Source organism: Amblyraja radiata, chromosome 3 (genome assembly GCF_010909765.2).
Source record: "Amblyraja radiata isolate CabotCenter1 chromosome 3, sAmbRad1.1.pri, whole genome shotgun sequence".
Classification (NCBI taxonomy): domain Eukaryota; kingdom Metazoa; phylum Chordata; class Chondrichthyes; order Rajiformes; family Rajidae; genus Amblyraja; species Amblyraja radiata.
This window is the reverse complement of record NC_045958.1, coordinates 15,263,600-15,281,769: the sequence shown is the minus strand read 5'-3', so window position 1 is coordinate 15,281,769 and position 18,170 is coordinate 15,263,600. Positions and strand designations below refer to the sequence as shown.

The window sequence follows — 18,170 nt, the reverse complement described above, 5'->3', positions numbered from 1 at the left end:
CAAGGCGGCCTGCCGTGCCGGCGGATGAGGAGCGAGCGGAGCACGGCGGCCCGGACACGGATAGCGGGGGGAGATGGAGATAGAGAGGGGGCCCCGCCCAGAGTTGAACGGTAGGTGTCCTGCCTTGGACGGAGGCCCCCCCTAGACCTCGAGGCCCTAAGCGTAAGCTTGTCTAGCTTATAGGTAAATCCGGCCCTGGTCACTCTCCCTAATGGTCGAACATGGTTTCCGCGCAGTCGAGGCTTATTCTATGTTCCTGCGATTATTTCAACAAATTCAAAACCGGCCTCGACTAAAAATAGGTTGCCATTTGGTCGAAGCCAGTGGAGTGGGGTCGTTATTCACTTACAGGCAGTCGAAGGCAATCTCCTTCGCTGACCGGCCATTTGATTGGCTCATTGGAGTTTTCAGCAAAGATCCTATAGAATCTTTGGTTTTCAGGACCTACAAGATCCGCCGGAAGGTAAAATGCCCGATAACTTTATTAAACTTCTTAAAACTGTCTCCACTCTTTCTTCCCCCTTCTCTCCCCCTTCTCTCCCCCTTCTCTCCCCCTTCTCTCCCCCTTCTCTCCCCCTTCTCTCCCCCTTCTCTCTTCTTCTCTCTTCTTCTCTCTCTCCCCTTCTCTCTTCTCTCTCTCCCCTTCCCTCTCCCCTTCCCTCTCTCCTTCTCTCCCCTTCCCTCTCTCCTTCTCTCCTCCCTCCCTCCTCCCTCCCTCTCTCCTTCTCTCCCCTTCCCTCTCTCCTTCTCTCCCCTCTCCCCTTCTTTCTCCCCTTCCCTCTCCCCTCCTCCGCTGTCCCTGGCCCCCATTTCGCGAGTGTGTGTGTGTGTGTCCGGTCGGTAGCAAAGATCCTGTAGGATCTTTGGTCAGTAGATGCAGCTCACGCTTCGGTCGAGGCTTTCCAAGCAAGTGACCAAACCTCTGGCACCTCGTGGAAACCTTGGATGGGGCGCAAGGTCACCAGAGGTTTCCGTTCAGGTTTCCTAAGTGGGACAGGGGCATTACACTCTGACATCCATGAACAGGTGGCAGTAACTTGCTGCTGCTATATGCAGAAAAATCAGTGAAGAGATGAGCATTTGAGGTATTTACAAACTATTCCCATTGTATGCAAAACCCTTAAAACAACATGTTGCAAGAGGTGTCACATTTAATGGATCACTGAGTCATAACTGCAGTTTAACGATATCTCACACTTAAAAGATATGAACAAAATTGTGATTACCGTAGATAATTATTTCATAAAATGGTACCTTTATTTATGATAGTTCAACTTTTAATTTTTACTTAGTTGTATGTCCTGATCTTTGTTTTGCTCTCTGTAAAAACTGCTTTTTAAAAATCAGTTAAGAATTTGTAGTTTTGGTCCACTGGTTTGCCTTTTTTTTCAATGTGATTAACTGTTCAGTTAGCATGATGATATTACTGTCGCTAGCTGCCAAGCAGCAGCAAGTCCAGGGGAAAAGGGAAGCTTCCACGAGGAAATCTCTCATTGTGGTTCGCTTTCTCTAAGGTCAGATGGAGCATTGCCATTTATCATGACGTCAAAATCCATCTGTGCTTTTCTTCTTGCTTAACCAGCTTCCGATCAAGAATTCCCCTAAAATTACTTTGTCGTGGAACTTTACCAGAAACACGTTTGAATTTGAATCACCCCACACTGGAGTTGTTGCTGTAGTTTAGTTGTATTCTCACTTCCTCAAAGGAGATGGAGCAGGTGGTTTCTTCTGTTGAGTGCATGCAGAATGAAGCTAAATAGGTTATTGCTCACCAGATAATTCTTGTATTTAATTCCGTTGCCTTGATAAAACTGGTGCATGGGAAAGATTGTTCTGTAATACGGTGAACTAGTATACTCTTCGGCTTGACTTTAGAAACATAGAGAAACATAGAAAATAGGTGCAGGAGGAGGCCATTCAGCCCTTCGAGCCAGCACCGCCATTCATTGCGATCATGGTTGATCGTCCCCTATCAATAACCCGTGCCTGCCCTCTCCCCACATCCCTTGACTCCACTAGCCCCTAGAGCTCTAACTAACTCTCTTTTAAATCCATCCAGTGACTTGGCCTCCACTGCCATCTGTGGCAGGGAATTCCATAAATTCACAACTCTCTGGGTGAAAAAGTTTTTTCTCACCTCAGTCTTAAATGACCTCCCCTTTATTCTAAGACTGTGGCCCCTGGTTGTGGACTCGCCCAACATTGGGAACATTTTTCCTGCATCTAGCTTGTCCAGTCCTTTTATAATTTTATATGTTTCTATAAGATCCCCCTCATCCTTCTAAACTCCAGTGACTTTGGTTCTCGGGAAATCGTTGGAAACAAAAATAGACTTAAATTGACAACACAAACATGAACAAAGAATGATGAAAGTGCTTGGTTTCTGAACATCAGTTCTGATGAAGGGTCCTTGACCTGAAATGTTAACCTTGTGTCTATCCTCACTGATGATACTGTGTTTACGAAATTCTCTAATATGTCTCCGATTATCAGCATCTGCAGTAATTGGCTCCAATTGTATTTACCTCCAGCTGACATTATAAGAACATAAGAATTAGAAGCAAGAGTAGGGTATCTGGCCCATCAAACCTGCTCCACCATTCATGAATATCATAGCCAACCTTTTACCTCAACTCCATTTGCTAACACTGGCTCTAAATCTCTTAGGAACACTATCCAGAAAACTATGTCTGTCTTTTTTTTATTTTTTGTCTAGTTAAATGTAGTGTTGGTGTTTTTTTAATACTGGTTTTAAATGTGTATATGTGGGGCGCGGGGGGGGGGGGAAACTGTTTAAAATCTCTTCCCTGTCCGGAGACCCGACCTTTTCCCTGTCGGGTCTCTGTTGTCGTTGGGGCCTAGCGCCGTGGAGCGGCCTCCAACCTGAACGACCCGGGGGCTCTGGAGACTGCGGAGCTGCGGAGCTGCGGACTACTCACCATCCGGCCTCGGAGTGTGGGGAGCGGTGGTGACTCGCTGCTGCGACTCGACTCCTGGGGCTCGGAGGCTCCAGCAACGCAGCCTCAGGTCCGGTGGACTGGGACATCGGGAGCTCGCGGGTCCGGGGGGAGAGACTGCTTCCCGGAGCTCCCGCAACGCGACTTCTCCAGCCCGTGTCGCGTGGTTGGAATGACCCGGAGCGGGGACGTACATCGCCCGGCACGGCTTCATGGCCGTGGGACATTCCAGCGCCCGCCGGGGGCTCCAACACTGTGACTTTTAGACCGGGAGCGGGGCCGTAAATCGCCCGGCACGGCCTAAAATGGCCGTGGGACTTAGCATCACCCGCCTGGGGCTTGGACATCGGGAGAGAAATGGAGAACAGGGGAGAGAAAAGACTTTGCCTTCCATCACAGTGGGTCCACTGTGATGGATGTTTGTGTGAATTAAATTGTGTGTATGTCTGTAGGAAATTGTCTTTGTTTGTATGGCTGTGGAAACGGAATTTCGTTTGAGCCTCACTGAGGCTCAAATGACAATAAATGGTATTGTTTGTATTGTATACATCTCTCTTTTCAACCAACTTCATGATTGGGTACCATAGTCCCCCAGAGTAATGTCCAAGGAGTCACTGCCCCTTAAGCAAATGTTTCACCTTATCATTAGTCTTAAATGGCCTCTCCCTTGCTCCTCCCTCACCCACCCTGTTTAGCCCAACAAGAATTATGCAAGTTGCAAAGAGATCTCATATTCTTCTAAACTCAGGAGAATACAGATATAGTGTACTCAATCTCTCCTGACATGAAAAATCAGCCATACTGAAAAGCAGCCTTGTCAATGAATTACACTCCCTCTATTGCAATCATAACCTTTTTCCAGGTACGAGGACTAAAAAAACACACAGTACTCCAGATGTGCTTTTACCAAGGTCATATACGATTGGCATAAGACAACTTTATTCCGGTGTCAAATCCTCTCATAATAAAATCCCGCATACCATTTTTCATCCTAATCACTGTTGCGGCCAAAGCTGAGCTTTTCATTGACTTTTGCATAGCATCATTGCCATTTTTCTGCTTCTGATCATTTCTGCTTTTCTGCTGAGTGCACCGAAGCAGGTCTCATGTTCTTCAACAAGACTTTCCACACTTTACAAGTACTGAACAAGACCATGAAGAGCATGAATAAATTGAACGCTCACAGTATTTTTCCTTTGGGTGGATGATTCTAAAACAAGAGCCTATATTTAGTGTAAGGGGAAAGTTTTAAGAGGGACCTCAGTGGCAATAGTTTCACTCAGATGAAATGCACTGCCAGAAAAATGCTGTTGAAGGGGATACTATTACAACTTCAAAAAATATTTGGACAGGTATACGGAAGGGTTTACGGGGTTATGGGCCAAATGCAGGCAAAAGGGACTAGCTCAGAATGTCAGCATGGACAAGGTAGGCAGAAAGGCATGATTCCTTACTGTATATCAAGACTCTATCTGCCATGTACACCACTCATGCCCCACTCATTAATTAATCCCACTCGTTGTCACCGCTTGTTCAGAACCTGGTTATTTTCTAGGTATCCACCCAGCCAGTCTTTACTTCATAGGTATATCGAGTCGTGGATGAGTTGGGCAGAAGGGCCTGCATCTGTGTGTTATACAGGCCCTTCAGCCCAACTCGTGCTTGCCGGCTAAGATGCCCCATGTAAACCAGTCACATTTACCTGCATTTGGCCTTTATCCCCCTAAACCTTTCCTATGCATGTACCCGTGCAAGTGACTTTTAAACATGGATGGATAGAACAGGTTTTAAATGGATAGGATAGGTTTGGAGGGATATGGACCAAATGCTGGCAGGTGGGACTAGTGTAGCTGGGTCATGTTGGCCGGTGTGGGCAAGTTGGGCCAAAGGGCCTGTTTCCACACTATGACTCTATGACTAAATGCCGTTATAGTATCTGACTCACCTGGCAGCTCCTTCCATATACCCACCACCAACTGAGTGGAAAAAGTTGCCCATAGGTTTGTATTAAATCTTGTCCCTGTCACCTTTAACATATGTCCTCTTGTTTTTGATTCCCCAACCCTGGATAAAAGCCTCTGTGCGTTCACTCTATCTATTCCCCTCTTGACTTTATACATCTCTATAAGATCAACCCTCAGTCTCGTGCATATATACATTTGTACAAAATTTGAAATCTGGAATTTATCCCTGCAATGTTTTTATACGGTTAAATCATTATTTCAGGTGGAAGTCACGTTAACAATTTGAATTTTCCATAGTTCTCCTATGGCCTTGGAGTCTACAGAGCTTATTGGTGAACATGTTATATCACGACTTAGCACTACAAACTGACACCTTGTATCTTGAGGATATCACTCGCTGGGCCACTAATTTGGATATTACCAGCTCTTGCATTTTACTTTAGAGGGTGATATGTGACAAGCCGCATGCTCCATAGGGTTGACCTTGATGCTTTGTGAAATGTAGCTTCTATCATAACTATTATCGAATGTCACTGGAGTGTGCAGCTGAGCACTCAGAGGATACTGGCCGATGCCATTTGCACAGGATCAAACTTAAATGCTAAAAGAGTTCACATGAATGTAACAATGACCGAGTATTCCTTGTGTAAGAAAGAACTGCCGATGCTGGTTTACACCGAAAATAGACACAAAATGCCGGAGTAACTTAGCGGGTCAGGCAGCACCTCTGGAATGGAATAGGAGATGTTTTGGGTCAAGACCCTTCATCAGATCTGATCTTCATACGTCACCTACTCCTTTTCTCCAGAGATGCTGCTTGACCTGCTGAGTTACTCCAGCATTATGTGTCTATCTACTGAGTATTCGTTGGCACTTTTAGTGCCGTAACAGTTCTTCCTTATTCCTTTCCAGATTCTTTACATAACTTTTAGAAACATAGAAAATAGGTGCAGGAGTTGGCCGTTCGGCCCTTCGAGCCAGCACCATCATTCAATATGATCATAGCTAATTATCCAGAACCAGTTCCTGCTTTCTCCCCATATCCCTTGATTTAGCTAGCCCTAAAATCTATATCTAACTCTCTCTTGAATACATCCAGTGAATAGGCCTCCACTACCTTCTATGGCAGCGAATTCAACAGATTCACAACTCTCTGGCTGTAAACGTTTTTCCTCATCTCAGTCCTAAATGGCCTACCCCTTATTTTTAAACTGACCCCTGGTTCTGGACTCCTCCAACATGGGAAAAAAATTTCCTGCAGCTAGCATGTCTAATCCCTTAAGTATTTTATATGTTACTCTAAGATCATAGAAACATAGAAAATAGGTGCAGGAGTAGGCCATTCTGCCCTTCGAGTCTGCACCGCCATTCAATAATAACATGGCTGATCATCCAACTCAGTATCCTGTACCTGCCTTTTCTCCATTCCCCCTGATCCCTTTAGCCACAAGGGCCACATCTAACTCCCTCTTAAATATAGCCAATGAACTGGCCTCAACTACCTTCTGTGGCAGAGAGTTCCAGAGATTCACCACTCTCTGTGTGAAAAATGTTTTTCTCATCTCGGTCCTAAAAGATTTTCCCTTTATCCTTAAACTGTGACCCTTGTCCTGGACTTCCCAAACATCGGAACAATCTTCCTGCATCTAGCCTGTCCAACCTCTTAAGAATTTTGTGAGTTTCTATAAGATCCCCCCTCAATCTTCTAAATTCTAGCGAGTACAAGCCGAGTCTATCCAGTCTTTCTTCATATGAAAGTCCTGACATCCCAGGAATCAGTCTGGTGAACCTTCTCTGTACTCCCTCTATGGCAAGAATGTCTTTCCTCAGATTTGGAGGAAAGATCAGATCCCGCTTCATCCTTCTACATTCCAGTGAATACAAGTCCAGTCGATTTTTTGCAAGTCGAACGTTTACACTCTTGTCAATCTCTTTGCAGATGATGTGAACTTCTGACTTTGCGGTGTGGCCCTTTTTAGTTGAGGAGCTTTTGCCACAGCTGTAATATCTGTGCTAAGACGTCAGAGTAGAATAATAGAATTTCCCCAGAGGTCACCACAAAAATTCAGTGAGACATTCCTAACGGGAAGTGGCTTCCTCTTTTTGGGAATCATCCTTGACTTTCTGCACTGATTTATAGTAAATATCCAGCCAAGTTGCAGGAAGAATTGGGCTAGGCAGCAATTACTCTGTCTCCTTTTAAGTAAACACCATTTCACATGGACCATAGCTTCACACTCCACTTGCTTCTCTTTCTCGATTCAAAAATTTGTGTGGAAGCAGACAATTATGTAGAATTATGTGCCGCTATAACTTAGAATATCTTAGTCACTACAATTTAAAATATCAGTTTAAAATCTGAATTTTAGTTGGAAACATAAAAAAAGTCAGAGACCACGAAATAAAGAAGAGAAATGTTGGAAAAATGCATTGTGCTTGAGCTGTGAACTGCCTGGCAATGGACCAGCTACTGGAATGTGGGACTTAGTCATGCAGTTCCTGGGGTGAGCGGGGGAAACATGATGGACCATCTCCTGTGCCATAACATCACCATGATTCCTTGATGCAGATGTTGAACAAAGTGATGACTTGTGATGTATTTTCCGCATCATTCAGATACTGTTCAATTTATTCTAATTTTAGGTATTTGTGGGGCCCCATCCAAAATTAACATGAGTCCTCATTTCAATATAGGAAAGGTTCAACTTTAGATCTCTGACCTAATCGTGGTCCTGCTGGATATGATGCACTTTACTAACATGCTGTTCTCCTGTCTGGGATGCCAAAACAAGGGTGGCACGGTGGTGCAGCTGATACTGCTGCTGCCTCACATCGCCAGAGACCCAGATTCGATATTGACCTCAGCTGCTGTCTGAGTTTGCACACTCTCCCTGTGACTGCGTGGGGTGAAGGGCCTCTTTCCATGTTGTATCTATAAACTAAACTAAAATACCCTGAATTATTATTTTTTATAAGCTAGCGCTATAATATGTAAAAGGAAAATATGCAACATTTATTTTTAGAATCAGAAATGTGGGAGCCAGATTTGTTGTTTTACAGAATTATCTTCCAAAACTAAAACCCTTCAGCAATCAGAAATCCAATAAATCATTTGCTTTAATCATGTCTGGGACATGCATAAAGGTTCAACGGATGCCACGTCTCTTAGTAGATCAATGCAGGATATTTTTCATTTGTTAACAGTGATGCCCAATCAAAAGTCCCTTTCATCCATCAGAGAATATTTCCCTTTTTCTTCAAGAAAGGAGATCAAGTGCGCTGATTTTAGAGTTCCTGAACTGCAGATCATTTTGTGAATTTTAAGTTGCCCATTCTAGTGCAGGGACTAATGACAGAATGCATAAATTAATAAAGGCCGTCCTTCTATAATTGTGAATCAATGTGAGCTCAGGGTTGTTATAAGAATGCTTTGGATTGATACAAAAATGATTACTTGCAATAACTCAGATTCATTTAGTGTTAAGTGGAGATATGATCAACAGCAGCCCAGACAGACTAAACATTGATTGTCTGCTTCATTGTTCTTAATGAAAGATGAGTGGCAGATTTAGAAAAATATATATTTCCCTTCAAGCTCCATTAAAGCCATTACAATTTAACATCAGCAAAGCACTCGTGGAATCATTGGGCTGGCAATTATTCCGCTAGCAAAACTTTGTGGCAGTGGGAAGTGAGGGGAGGAGTTGCTGAAATCAATACGCTAGGAAATTATGTGCTGGCCCACTATCCAATATGATGTACTAGGAAACCTTTCAGACCTTTGAGTCTGTGCCAGTTGACAAAACAATCCTATTCCTCTCATTAGATTTCTCTGCAACCTATTCTCCCCACATTTCTATCAGTGCTCCCCACATTCAACCACCCACTTGCACCTCGGGGGATTTATTTATCAGAACTCAGAGTGATTGGAGTCCATAATGTAACTCTTTGGAGTGGCGGCACTGCCTTGGCAGCTGTGGCTCGCCTGCAGTCCGTCTTCTTTCTTTTTTTGTTGTTTTCTTGTCCTGTTTTAGCTGGTTAATTTGAGTTATTAGGTTGTGTATGTGTGGGGGGGGGGTGGGAGAAATGTGTTTTAGTCTCTTCCTTCGGGGGGGATGCGACTTTTCTTGTCGTATCCCCCGTCTCCGTCTCCGTCTGCGCTGAGGCCTAATGGCGGAGCTGGCGGCCTCCAACTGTGACCGACCTCGAGGCTCCGGAGGCAGAGCCAGCCGGGACTTACCAGCGCGAGGCTGGCCGACTTCGGGGCTGTGGCGGGTTCCGGCGGTGGCCCGACTCGGGGCTGAGGCGGTGTTCCGGCGGCGGCGGCCCGACTTCGGAGGTTCGGCCGCGGGCCCAGTAGACAACATCGTCGGGAGCTCGCAGGTCACAGGTTGGTGACCTGTTTTTCCGGAGCTCCCGCGTCAACAGCTTCGTCCGCTGGACTGGAGGGTGGCAGCTTCGGCAGCTTCGACCACCCCGGGCCGCAGAGATTGAACCGGCCCGTTCGCAGAGCACGGTTGATGGGACTTACTTACCATCACCTGGTGGGGGTCACAACATCGGAGGCCTGGATCGCCTCAGCGCAGAGGGAGAACAAGGAGGAAAAAGACAAAGACTTAAGATTGTTGCCTTCCATCACAGTGAGGAGGTGTCTGGTGAACTCACTGTGGTTGATGTTAAATTTGTGTTTATTGTGTGTTTTGTTATTTTATTATATGTATGACTGCAAGGCAACAAAATTTCGTTCAGACCAAAAGGTCTGAATGACAATAAAGTTTCCAAGATACTGTAGAACTAACTGTAAGCTGCCCAAACTAACTGCAAAAGGAATACACATGGATGCTAAAATGAACATTTGCAATGCCATTTCCAATGTCATGAAGCATCTTCCTTATTGCTTCTCAGATGCTTGGCACAATGTTTATTTCTTCGAAATCTCTTGTCGGACCAGTGGAGTCTAATTCAGCCAACACTTCTACTGCTGCCTGCAGAATTCAATGACGAGTGTGTAGTCATCATTAACCATGCTATGGATTTGCTGGGTGTATCACACGGTTTAAGCATCTGATATGGAGGGGATATGGATGGAGGAATAGATACAATGTTAAGTCATGTGGATGAGTCACAGAAGAACAAGAAGAGAAAATATATTCCAGACCGTAATCATTTTTGGGCACCTTCATATTGCCATTAGGGGAGGTTCCTTTTACAGAGACAAATTGCTTTCCTAAAGTAACTAAATCACACTTTTTCTACTTCCTGTAATAGCCATTCTTTAGGTTTAGGTTTATTATTGTAATTTGTACCGAGGTACATAGACATAGATACATAGACAATAGGCACAGGAGGAGGCCAATCGGCCATTCGAGCCAGCACCACCATTCAATGTGATTATGGCTGATCATCCACAATCAGTATCCCGTTCCAGTCTTCTCCCCATACCCCTTGATTCCGCTAGCTCTAAGAGCTCTATCTAACTCGTTTGAATGCATCCAGTGAATCGGCCTCAACTGCTTTCTGAGGAAGAGAATTCCACAAATTCATAACTCTCTGTGTGAAAAAGCTTTTCCTCATCTCAGTTCTAAATGGCCTACCCCTTATTCTTAAACTGTGGCCTTTGATTCTGGACTCCCCCAACATCGGGAACATGTTTCCTGCATCTAGAGTGTCCAATCCCTTAATAATTTTATATATTTCTACAAGATAGCCTCTCATCCTTCTAAATTGCATTGAATATAAGCCCAGTCGATCCATTCTTTCATCATATGACCATCCCGCCATCCCGGGAATTAACCTCGTGAAGCTACGCTGCACTCCCTCAATGGCAAGAATGTTCTTCCTCAAATTAGGAGCGGTAAAAGCTTTGTTTGCATGCTAATCAATAAATCAGATACTACTGTACATAAATACAATCAAGCCAAACTGCAGTACAATTGAAGATAGACACAAAATGCTGGAGTAACTCAGCAGGTCAGGCAGCATCTCTGGAGAAAAAGAATAGGTGACGTTTCGGGTCGAGATGCTTCTTCAGACTGACAGTCAGGGGAGAGGGAAAGGTAGGAGAAGGGGACGATAAAGAAAGCAGAATATAGTTCGCAACATCATAGCGCACCAGGTCCAGAGTCGAAGTCCAATATACACAGTGGTGTAGGATAGTACCTTAGCTTATGGAAGGACCATTCAGAAGCCTGATAACAAAAAGGGAAAAAGATATTCCTGGGTCTGATGGTGTGCGCTTTCATGCAGAGAGAAGAAAAACTAAAAAAAAGTAGGCTTGATTTGGAAGCACGGAATGTTCTCACTGGCCATTATTGTCAAAGCATTAGTTTAAAATACTATTTATTATACCCATTGATTTCATTATCACTTATTATTTCAGATTCCTTCCAAATAGGTTGAGGATATTGAAAACTATTTGTCACAATGGGTTTTATTTCATAGAATGTTGCAGAATGTCAGAGTGAGTCAAACAGATCTGACTGTGATGATTAAACGGACAAGTTTCCATGACTCCAAGATATGTTTATCTTACCATTTTGTTTGACATCCTTAACTTCAAAATATGTTCTCATTACCAATTTGTTCACTGCTATTATCCAGGTCAAAACATTAAAAAACAATTTCACAAGGCATCAGCGGCTTTTGGCTAAATGTGTGTAAATGGGACTAGTATAGATAGAGACTAGTATGATGGTCTTCATAAACTAGGTGGGATAAATTGACCTGTTACTCTCTCTGGCTCTGCTGCTGGGATAGAGTCCAAGGTAGCATTAGAACATCCTAGCCACTAATCTTCTCCATATGCTCAATGCTGTCAGCAGAGACACCAAATAAACTCTATATTCTTATGCTTTCAGTACTGTATATTTTAATTGTGTCTTTGCTAACTTAATTCCAAAAGCAATTTCTCTTCAATTACTTTATCATCTAATTCAGTCTTCCAATTAATCTTCAGTGATCCCTTTACCCAGCGTTGACGTCATTTTTTTAAAAGTCTGACACTAATTGTAATTGTGCTTAATTCTCTTCAGTAAATCACATCCTGTATTATGATCAAGTATCTAAACATTGAGACCTAATGGTTTAATTACTTTTTCTAATGAGTAAATAATAGATTTGTTCATTTCTAATTATATAGTTCTTATATGATAGTAATCTATCTAACTATATTTTAACTGTGGCTTTTGGTAGACATCAAGGACTTACAGTGAAATTTGCTCTGTCCTGTTCTTATCAACTAAGTTCTTGAAGGCAGAAACAGCATTTTTTTGCGTTGTAAACCGCTTCACTGTGTTTATCTCAAAAATAATTATCTCATAATAACGCTTGAAATCATCTTAAACACTTCCCACCTTAGGATAAAAAAAAGTTAATCACCAAAGCTTCTACAACAGTTAAACAGAATATATAAATTAGTGATTCCATATAATGATATGAACTGGAAAAGAACTGCATGATCAGATTTTGCAGCTAGTTTACACCCACGCTTAATTAAAGGTTAACGGGGTGTGTGGGTGAAACCATTCTAATTTAAATCCCATCAACAAGACCTTTTCTGATTTTTTTTTCCTTCACTTTTGTGTTCAAATTCAGTTTGTCCAGGGGTGGCTTAAGAATTAAGGGCCTGTCCCACTTGGCGATTTTTTTCGGCGACTGCCGGCGTCATTGAGTGAAGTATCATATCAGATTCAGATTCAGATTCAAACTTTATTGTCATTGTGCAGTGTACAGTACAGAGACAACGAAATGCAGTTAGCATCTCGCCAGAAGAGCGAACATAGAATATGAGCAATAAATATATATACGTACATACTGTCGTCGTAGTGCAAGGGGGGGGGGTGACTGGCAATCACCGAGGTACAGAGTTAAGTAATGTAACAGCCGCAGGGAAGAAGCTGTTCCTGGACCTGCTGGTCCGGCAACGGAGAGACCTGTAGCGCCTCCCGGATGGTAGGAGGGTAAACAGACTGTGGATGGGGTGAGAGCAGTCCTTGACGATGCTGAGCGCCCTTCGCAGACATCGCTAGCTTTGGACAGACTCAATGGAGGGGAGTGAGGAACCGGTGATACGTTGGGCAATTTTCACCACCCTCTGCAGTGCTTTCCGGTCGGAGATTTACTAGAATGCTGCCTGGGTTTCAGCAACTAAGTTACAGAGAAAGGTTGAACAAGTTAGGGCTTTATTCTTTGGAGCGCAGAAGGTTAAGGGGGGACTTGATAGAGGTCTTTAAAATGATGAGAGGGATAGACAGAGTTGACGTGGATAAGCTTTTCCCACTGAGAGTAGGGAAGATTCAAACAAGGGGACATGACTTGAGAATTAAGGGACAGAAGTTTAGGGGTAACATGAGGGGGAACTTCTTTACTCAGAGAGTGGTGGCTGTGTGGAATGAGCTTCCAGTGAAGGTGGTGGAGGCAGGTTCGTTTTTATCATTTAAAAATAAATTGGATAGTTATATGGACGGGAAAGGAATGGAGGGTTATGGTCTGAGCGCAGGTATATGGGACTAGGGGAGAATACGTGTTCGGCACGGACTAGAAGGGTCGAGATGGCCTGTTTCCGTGCTGTAATTGTTATATGGTTATATATGGTTATATGGAGACAGAGCAGTTGCCATACCATACTGTGATACAGTTGGTAAGGATGCTCTCAATGGTGCAGCGGTAGAAGTTCACCAGAATCTGAGGAGACAGATGGACCTTCTTTAGTCTCCTCAGGAAGAAGAGACACTGGTGAGCCTTCTTGACCAGATTTGAGGTATTGTGGGTCCAAGAGAGGTCATCGGAGATGTTGACCCCCAGAAACCTGAAGCTGGAAACACGTTCCACCTCCGTCCCGTTAATATGGATGGGGGTGTGCGTGCCGCCCCATAGACCATCTGAAGTTCTGAAGTCATATCACCGAAAAATACACATCATGATGACGTGTGACGCGGCGTGATGGCGTATGATGGAGCGGTGACGCGGCGTGATGGCGTATGATGGAGCGGTGACGCGGCGTGATGGCGTATGACGCGCAGTGTTTTTTCAAATGTTGCAACCACTTTTTTGTCGCCGTTGGATTTTGAAATGTTCAAAATCTTTTGGCGACACTGATATGAACCAGCAAAATCGCCAAATGGGACAGGCCCTTTACGCTCCAGTTTTACCACAGCCATTGCCAGAGAACGTAGTCCCTCAACAAGTAACGTTATCCATATGTGACCTGTAAAATTGATTGTCGAGTTGGGGTTAGAGGCGGAATATCGAGGCTGCCTTTTCTGCAGCTTCTTAAGAATCAGCCAAAAAGAGATGGACTTGCAGGTTTTCAATCTGGAGGACCTGAAGTGTTCCTCAGGGCTGCACAATAATACCGTAGTTGCTATCCGTCTGGGCTCACTCACTTCTTTCCTCGGACCTTCCTGCACACTCGCGGGCCTAGAACTAGAGGAAACTATTCTTGTGATCCAGGACCAGCCAGTTGTCTTGCAACATCATACAGATGACCAAGCAGTGGACCCCTGATGTAAATAAGACTGGACGTACATAATCGCAGGTGGTGTAGGCAGCTTCCTTACAGGCAATGCCAGTAAATCTAGAAACCAGAATCTTCTAAGATTCTTCTTTAATTTAGTTTCGTTTAGAGATACGGCGCAGAAACAGGCCCTTTGGACCACTGAGTCCGCACCGACCAGTGATCCCCGCACATTAACACTATCCTACACACATTAGGGACAATTTGCATTTATGCTAAGCCAATTAAACTAGAAACCTGTACGTCTTTGGAGTGTGGGAGGAAACCAAAGATCTTGGAGAAAACCCACGTGGTCACGGGGAGGAGATACAAATTCCGTACAGACAGCTCCCGTGGTCAGGATCGAACCCGGGTTGTGAGGCAGCAACTCGACCTGTGTGCCACCATGCCGCCCTTCCCGCTACCTCTCGCTACCGGTTGTTCTATAAAGCCAGGCAATATCTGGTAGGATTTAGATTGAAGAAGGGTTTCGGCCCGAAATGTTACCTATTTCTTTCGCTCCATAGCTGTTGCAGCACCCACTGAGTTTCTCCAGCATTTTTGTGTACTTTAGATTGTGTTGTGTTATGTTTTGTGATCATCCTATTTGGCTGGGTAGATTTATGTCCCTCACCCATGCACAATATTTAATATATAATAGCTACGTTCCTTCCGACATCTGGGGAAATAGTAAACAATGAATGCTATTGCAAACTTCAACTTTTGACGTCTCTGTATATTTTCTTGCAGATACTGGCTGACAAACAAGGTTTATATCAAACGACCAAGCACAGGCCTACTGATGTACACCCTTGCAACTCGGTTTTGTGATGAGATCCACCTTTATGGATACTGGCCCTTCCCAAAAGATACAAAAGGTGTCCTGGTTAAATACCACTACTACGACAATTTAAAATACAGATACTTTTCTCATGCTGGGCCACACCGAATGCCACTGGAGTTCAAAACGTTAAAATCTTTACATGACAAAGGAGCTTTGAAGTTAACGACAGGGAAGTGCATCCAACCCTAGAAGTCACAGCTCTGAAGAAAGTTGGTGCGATGTTTGCACATTGTACATTTTTTGTGAAAAGATAATTCCTCGACGATAATTGCAGCAATGCTGTGAAATGCTCAATGCCCAACTATGTTTACAGCTTCAGATTGAAATATAGTCTCACTGCTTGGAGCAAAGAGCAAGCAATGATGTGTTAACAATGATTGAATATTGATTGACAGAATGGTTCAGGTCTGTGAGATCTGTCATTGCTAGCGGGGCCCTGCATTCATTGGAGCCTCAGATGGCCTGAGAACAAAATGGGTCTTGGTGTTAACTAGAGGTCAGTATTATTAGTCTTGAGCAGCTGTCTCAGCAAGCAGTCAATGCCAAAGTGCTACACGTGTATAATAATTGTTACTGAGCCACAGTTTGAAGAGACATCTTTCTTACCTACCTATGTGAATCAGCTGAGGGTACCATCTGCTGTAAGAATTACAAGGGCACGAGTGGACTAAAAGACTGATAGCACCGCTGCCCATCGTCGTCAGTAGATTTATAGCTCAAAGAATGTGAAGAAGCTGTCTTATGTAATGTGCTGAATGTGAACTGTAACTTGTTAAAGGTGCCCTTTCTGCTGGTACCAAAGATCTTTATATACTGATCCTGTTATAAGTCACTTGCATTTGCTAAATTTACTTGGGCAAAATGTTTTGTGCGATTCCTACGTTTGGTTTCAGTAGGAGAAACAAGGAGATAAAATAAGGTAAAGTGAATGAAGTAAAAAGCACAAGTCTTATTTAAGCAAAAGCACAGGTTACCAGATCCTTAAAGCATCCTTGAAGTTAATAGTTAAAATAAATTAAATTGACACATTTAAAAAGTTCAGTTAAAAAAAAGGTCTCCACCCAAATATTCTGAATCATATTATGATTTTAAGTTTGACTTTTTTTTGCAAACCACAAATAGATTGTCAGCACTATTTCTTCTTTCTGTACATTGTGGTGCCATTGTGCCCAAATCATATATTTTACCACTTACTGTAAAGTTTCTGCTTATTTTTTTAATGTTTTGTTTGTGCAGTTTTTGAAGGAGGTTTGTGTTAGGATTTTTAACAATTTGCAACTCTTCTTAAATCCCACTTTCCAGTGTTGAAGTAGCTCACCTGATTACACTATTAAAAGAGGCATGGGTATAGTGAAGATCTACTTACAACACCAGGAGTTCGGGAGAGTGATTCAGGATCTTGCATTTCTGTTACTGTGGGATTAATATAAAGTGAACATGAGGATATGAACTACTTCAAAACTAATATGCAGCCTATGAAACCAAGTTATGATCAAACAACAGATAAAAACAGTTTAGTATTTGGTTCCTCAGAGATGCTCCCAATTAGTTTTATTCCCCGCTTTAGGACGTTTTCATCAAACCTAAACAGAATAATTTATGTTTATATCTTAAATAAGGCACCAGATTCTTGCTCCCACCCTGAGACCAGAATGTACACTTAAACTCATTTAGATTTTCAAATGGTCATGTAAGTAGGTCCCAAGAAATTAATGTTATAATTTCACACAAAATGATCACGCTCACTATCTCAATGAAGGTGGCATTTTCTTTGACCACCAATTCTTTAACTCAGAACTGCAGGATGGTGCCACAACATCTACACATTCTTAACCAGATAAGGAAGAAATCTTTTCTCTTCTGTTTCCTGCTGACCCACTTTTGGCACACATCATCTAAAGTGGGTGGTAACCCACTTTATTATCTAAATGTTGATAATATTTAGATTAAATATAAAGGGCCCATCCAACTTCTTAAAATAACATCTCAACTAAGCCTTTGCAGAAATATAAAAGCAGGAATCTGCAGGTGCCAGAAATCTGATGGAAGATCACTGACCTTGAATGTTAATCTTGTTTCTCTCTTCACATATGCTGTACTGTTTCCTGAATACTTCTGGCATACATTGTTTTTATGACCCTTTACAGGGCTGGCTGCTTTATTTGCTGAGGTGCAGTGTTGGCTTACAATCTTAAGGGCCTGTCCCACTTTCACGACTTAATTCAAAACCTCTACCGAGTTTAAAGGACAAAAAAAAAACCAAGACCGTGGTGATCTACGAACTCCTACGACCTTCCACGACTATGTTCATGAACTCCTACGCGTATGTCTACGAATTCCCACGACTATTTCGATGCTCTCCTTACGAGTAAAAAGTTGCAATTTCTTTCATCCCGGCCATTTTCTTACTCGTGGACATTTTTTATCGGGCTGGAAAAAATGTCCCGTTTACCAGATGCCACGAGTACCTACGGCTAGCATAACGAGCCGCTACGATATATCTACGGACTCCTACGGACTCGTTATGAACATTCTGCGAGTTTGAATCAAGGGGAAAACTCGGGAGAATTTGTGAATTACCTCGTGAAAGTGGGACAGGCCCTTTAGACTCCCAGCTCCTGTCACAGCAATTGCAGTGGAAACCTTACAAACTTTCCACTCATCTTTCCCATTTCAGACTCATATCAACCCATCACCACCACCACCACCCCACCCCCACCTCCTCTTTGTTTTTTTCCAAGCAACTTGGCACAATATGTTCAACTACTAGTCTTTTTTATTTTTGCAGGGCCAATTGGTTCTCAATGCCCACCACGGGTCTTTTCAACCCTTATAGAGAAGGCAATGGGATGCACAGGGAGGTTCTCTGCTTTTGCTGCTGTCTTGTTTGCATCACCTTGCTGACTGAGCAC

General features: G+C 43.3%; 1 protein-coding gene across 1 annotated transcript in view; it reads left to right on the top strand.

The window, feature by feature from the left end:
• The window catches only part of st8sia4 (ST8 alpha-N-acetyl-neuraminide alpha-2,8-sialyltransferase 4), a 71,466-nt gene extending 55,197 nt beyond the window's left edge, over positions 1-16,269 (top strand). The window contains exon 5 of the mRNA XM_033017366.1: positions 15,165-16,269. Coding sequence (XP_032873257.1) covers positions 15,165-15,447 — 283 coding nt within the window. The 3' untranslated portion in view covers positions 15,448-16,269. The remainder of the gene's footprint in view (positions 1-15,164) is intronic.
• The last annotated feature ends 1,901 nt before the right edge of the window (positions 16,270-18,170 follow it).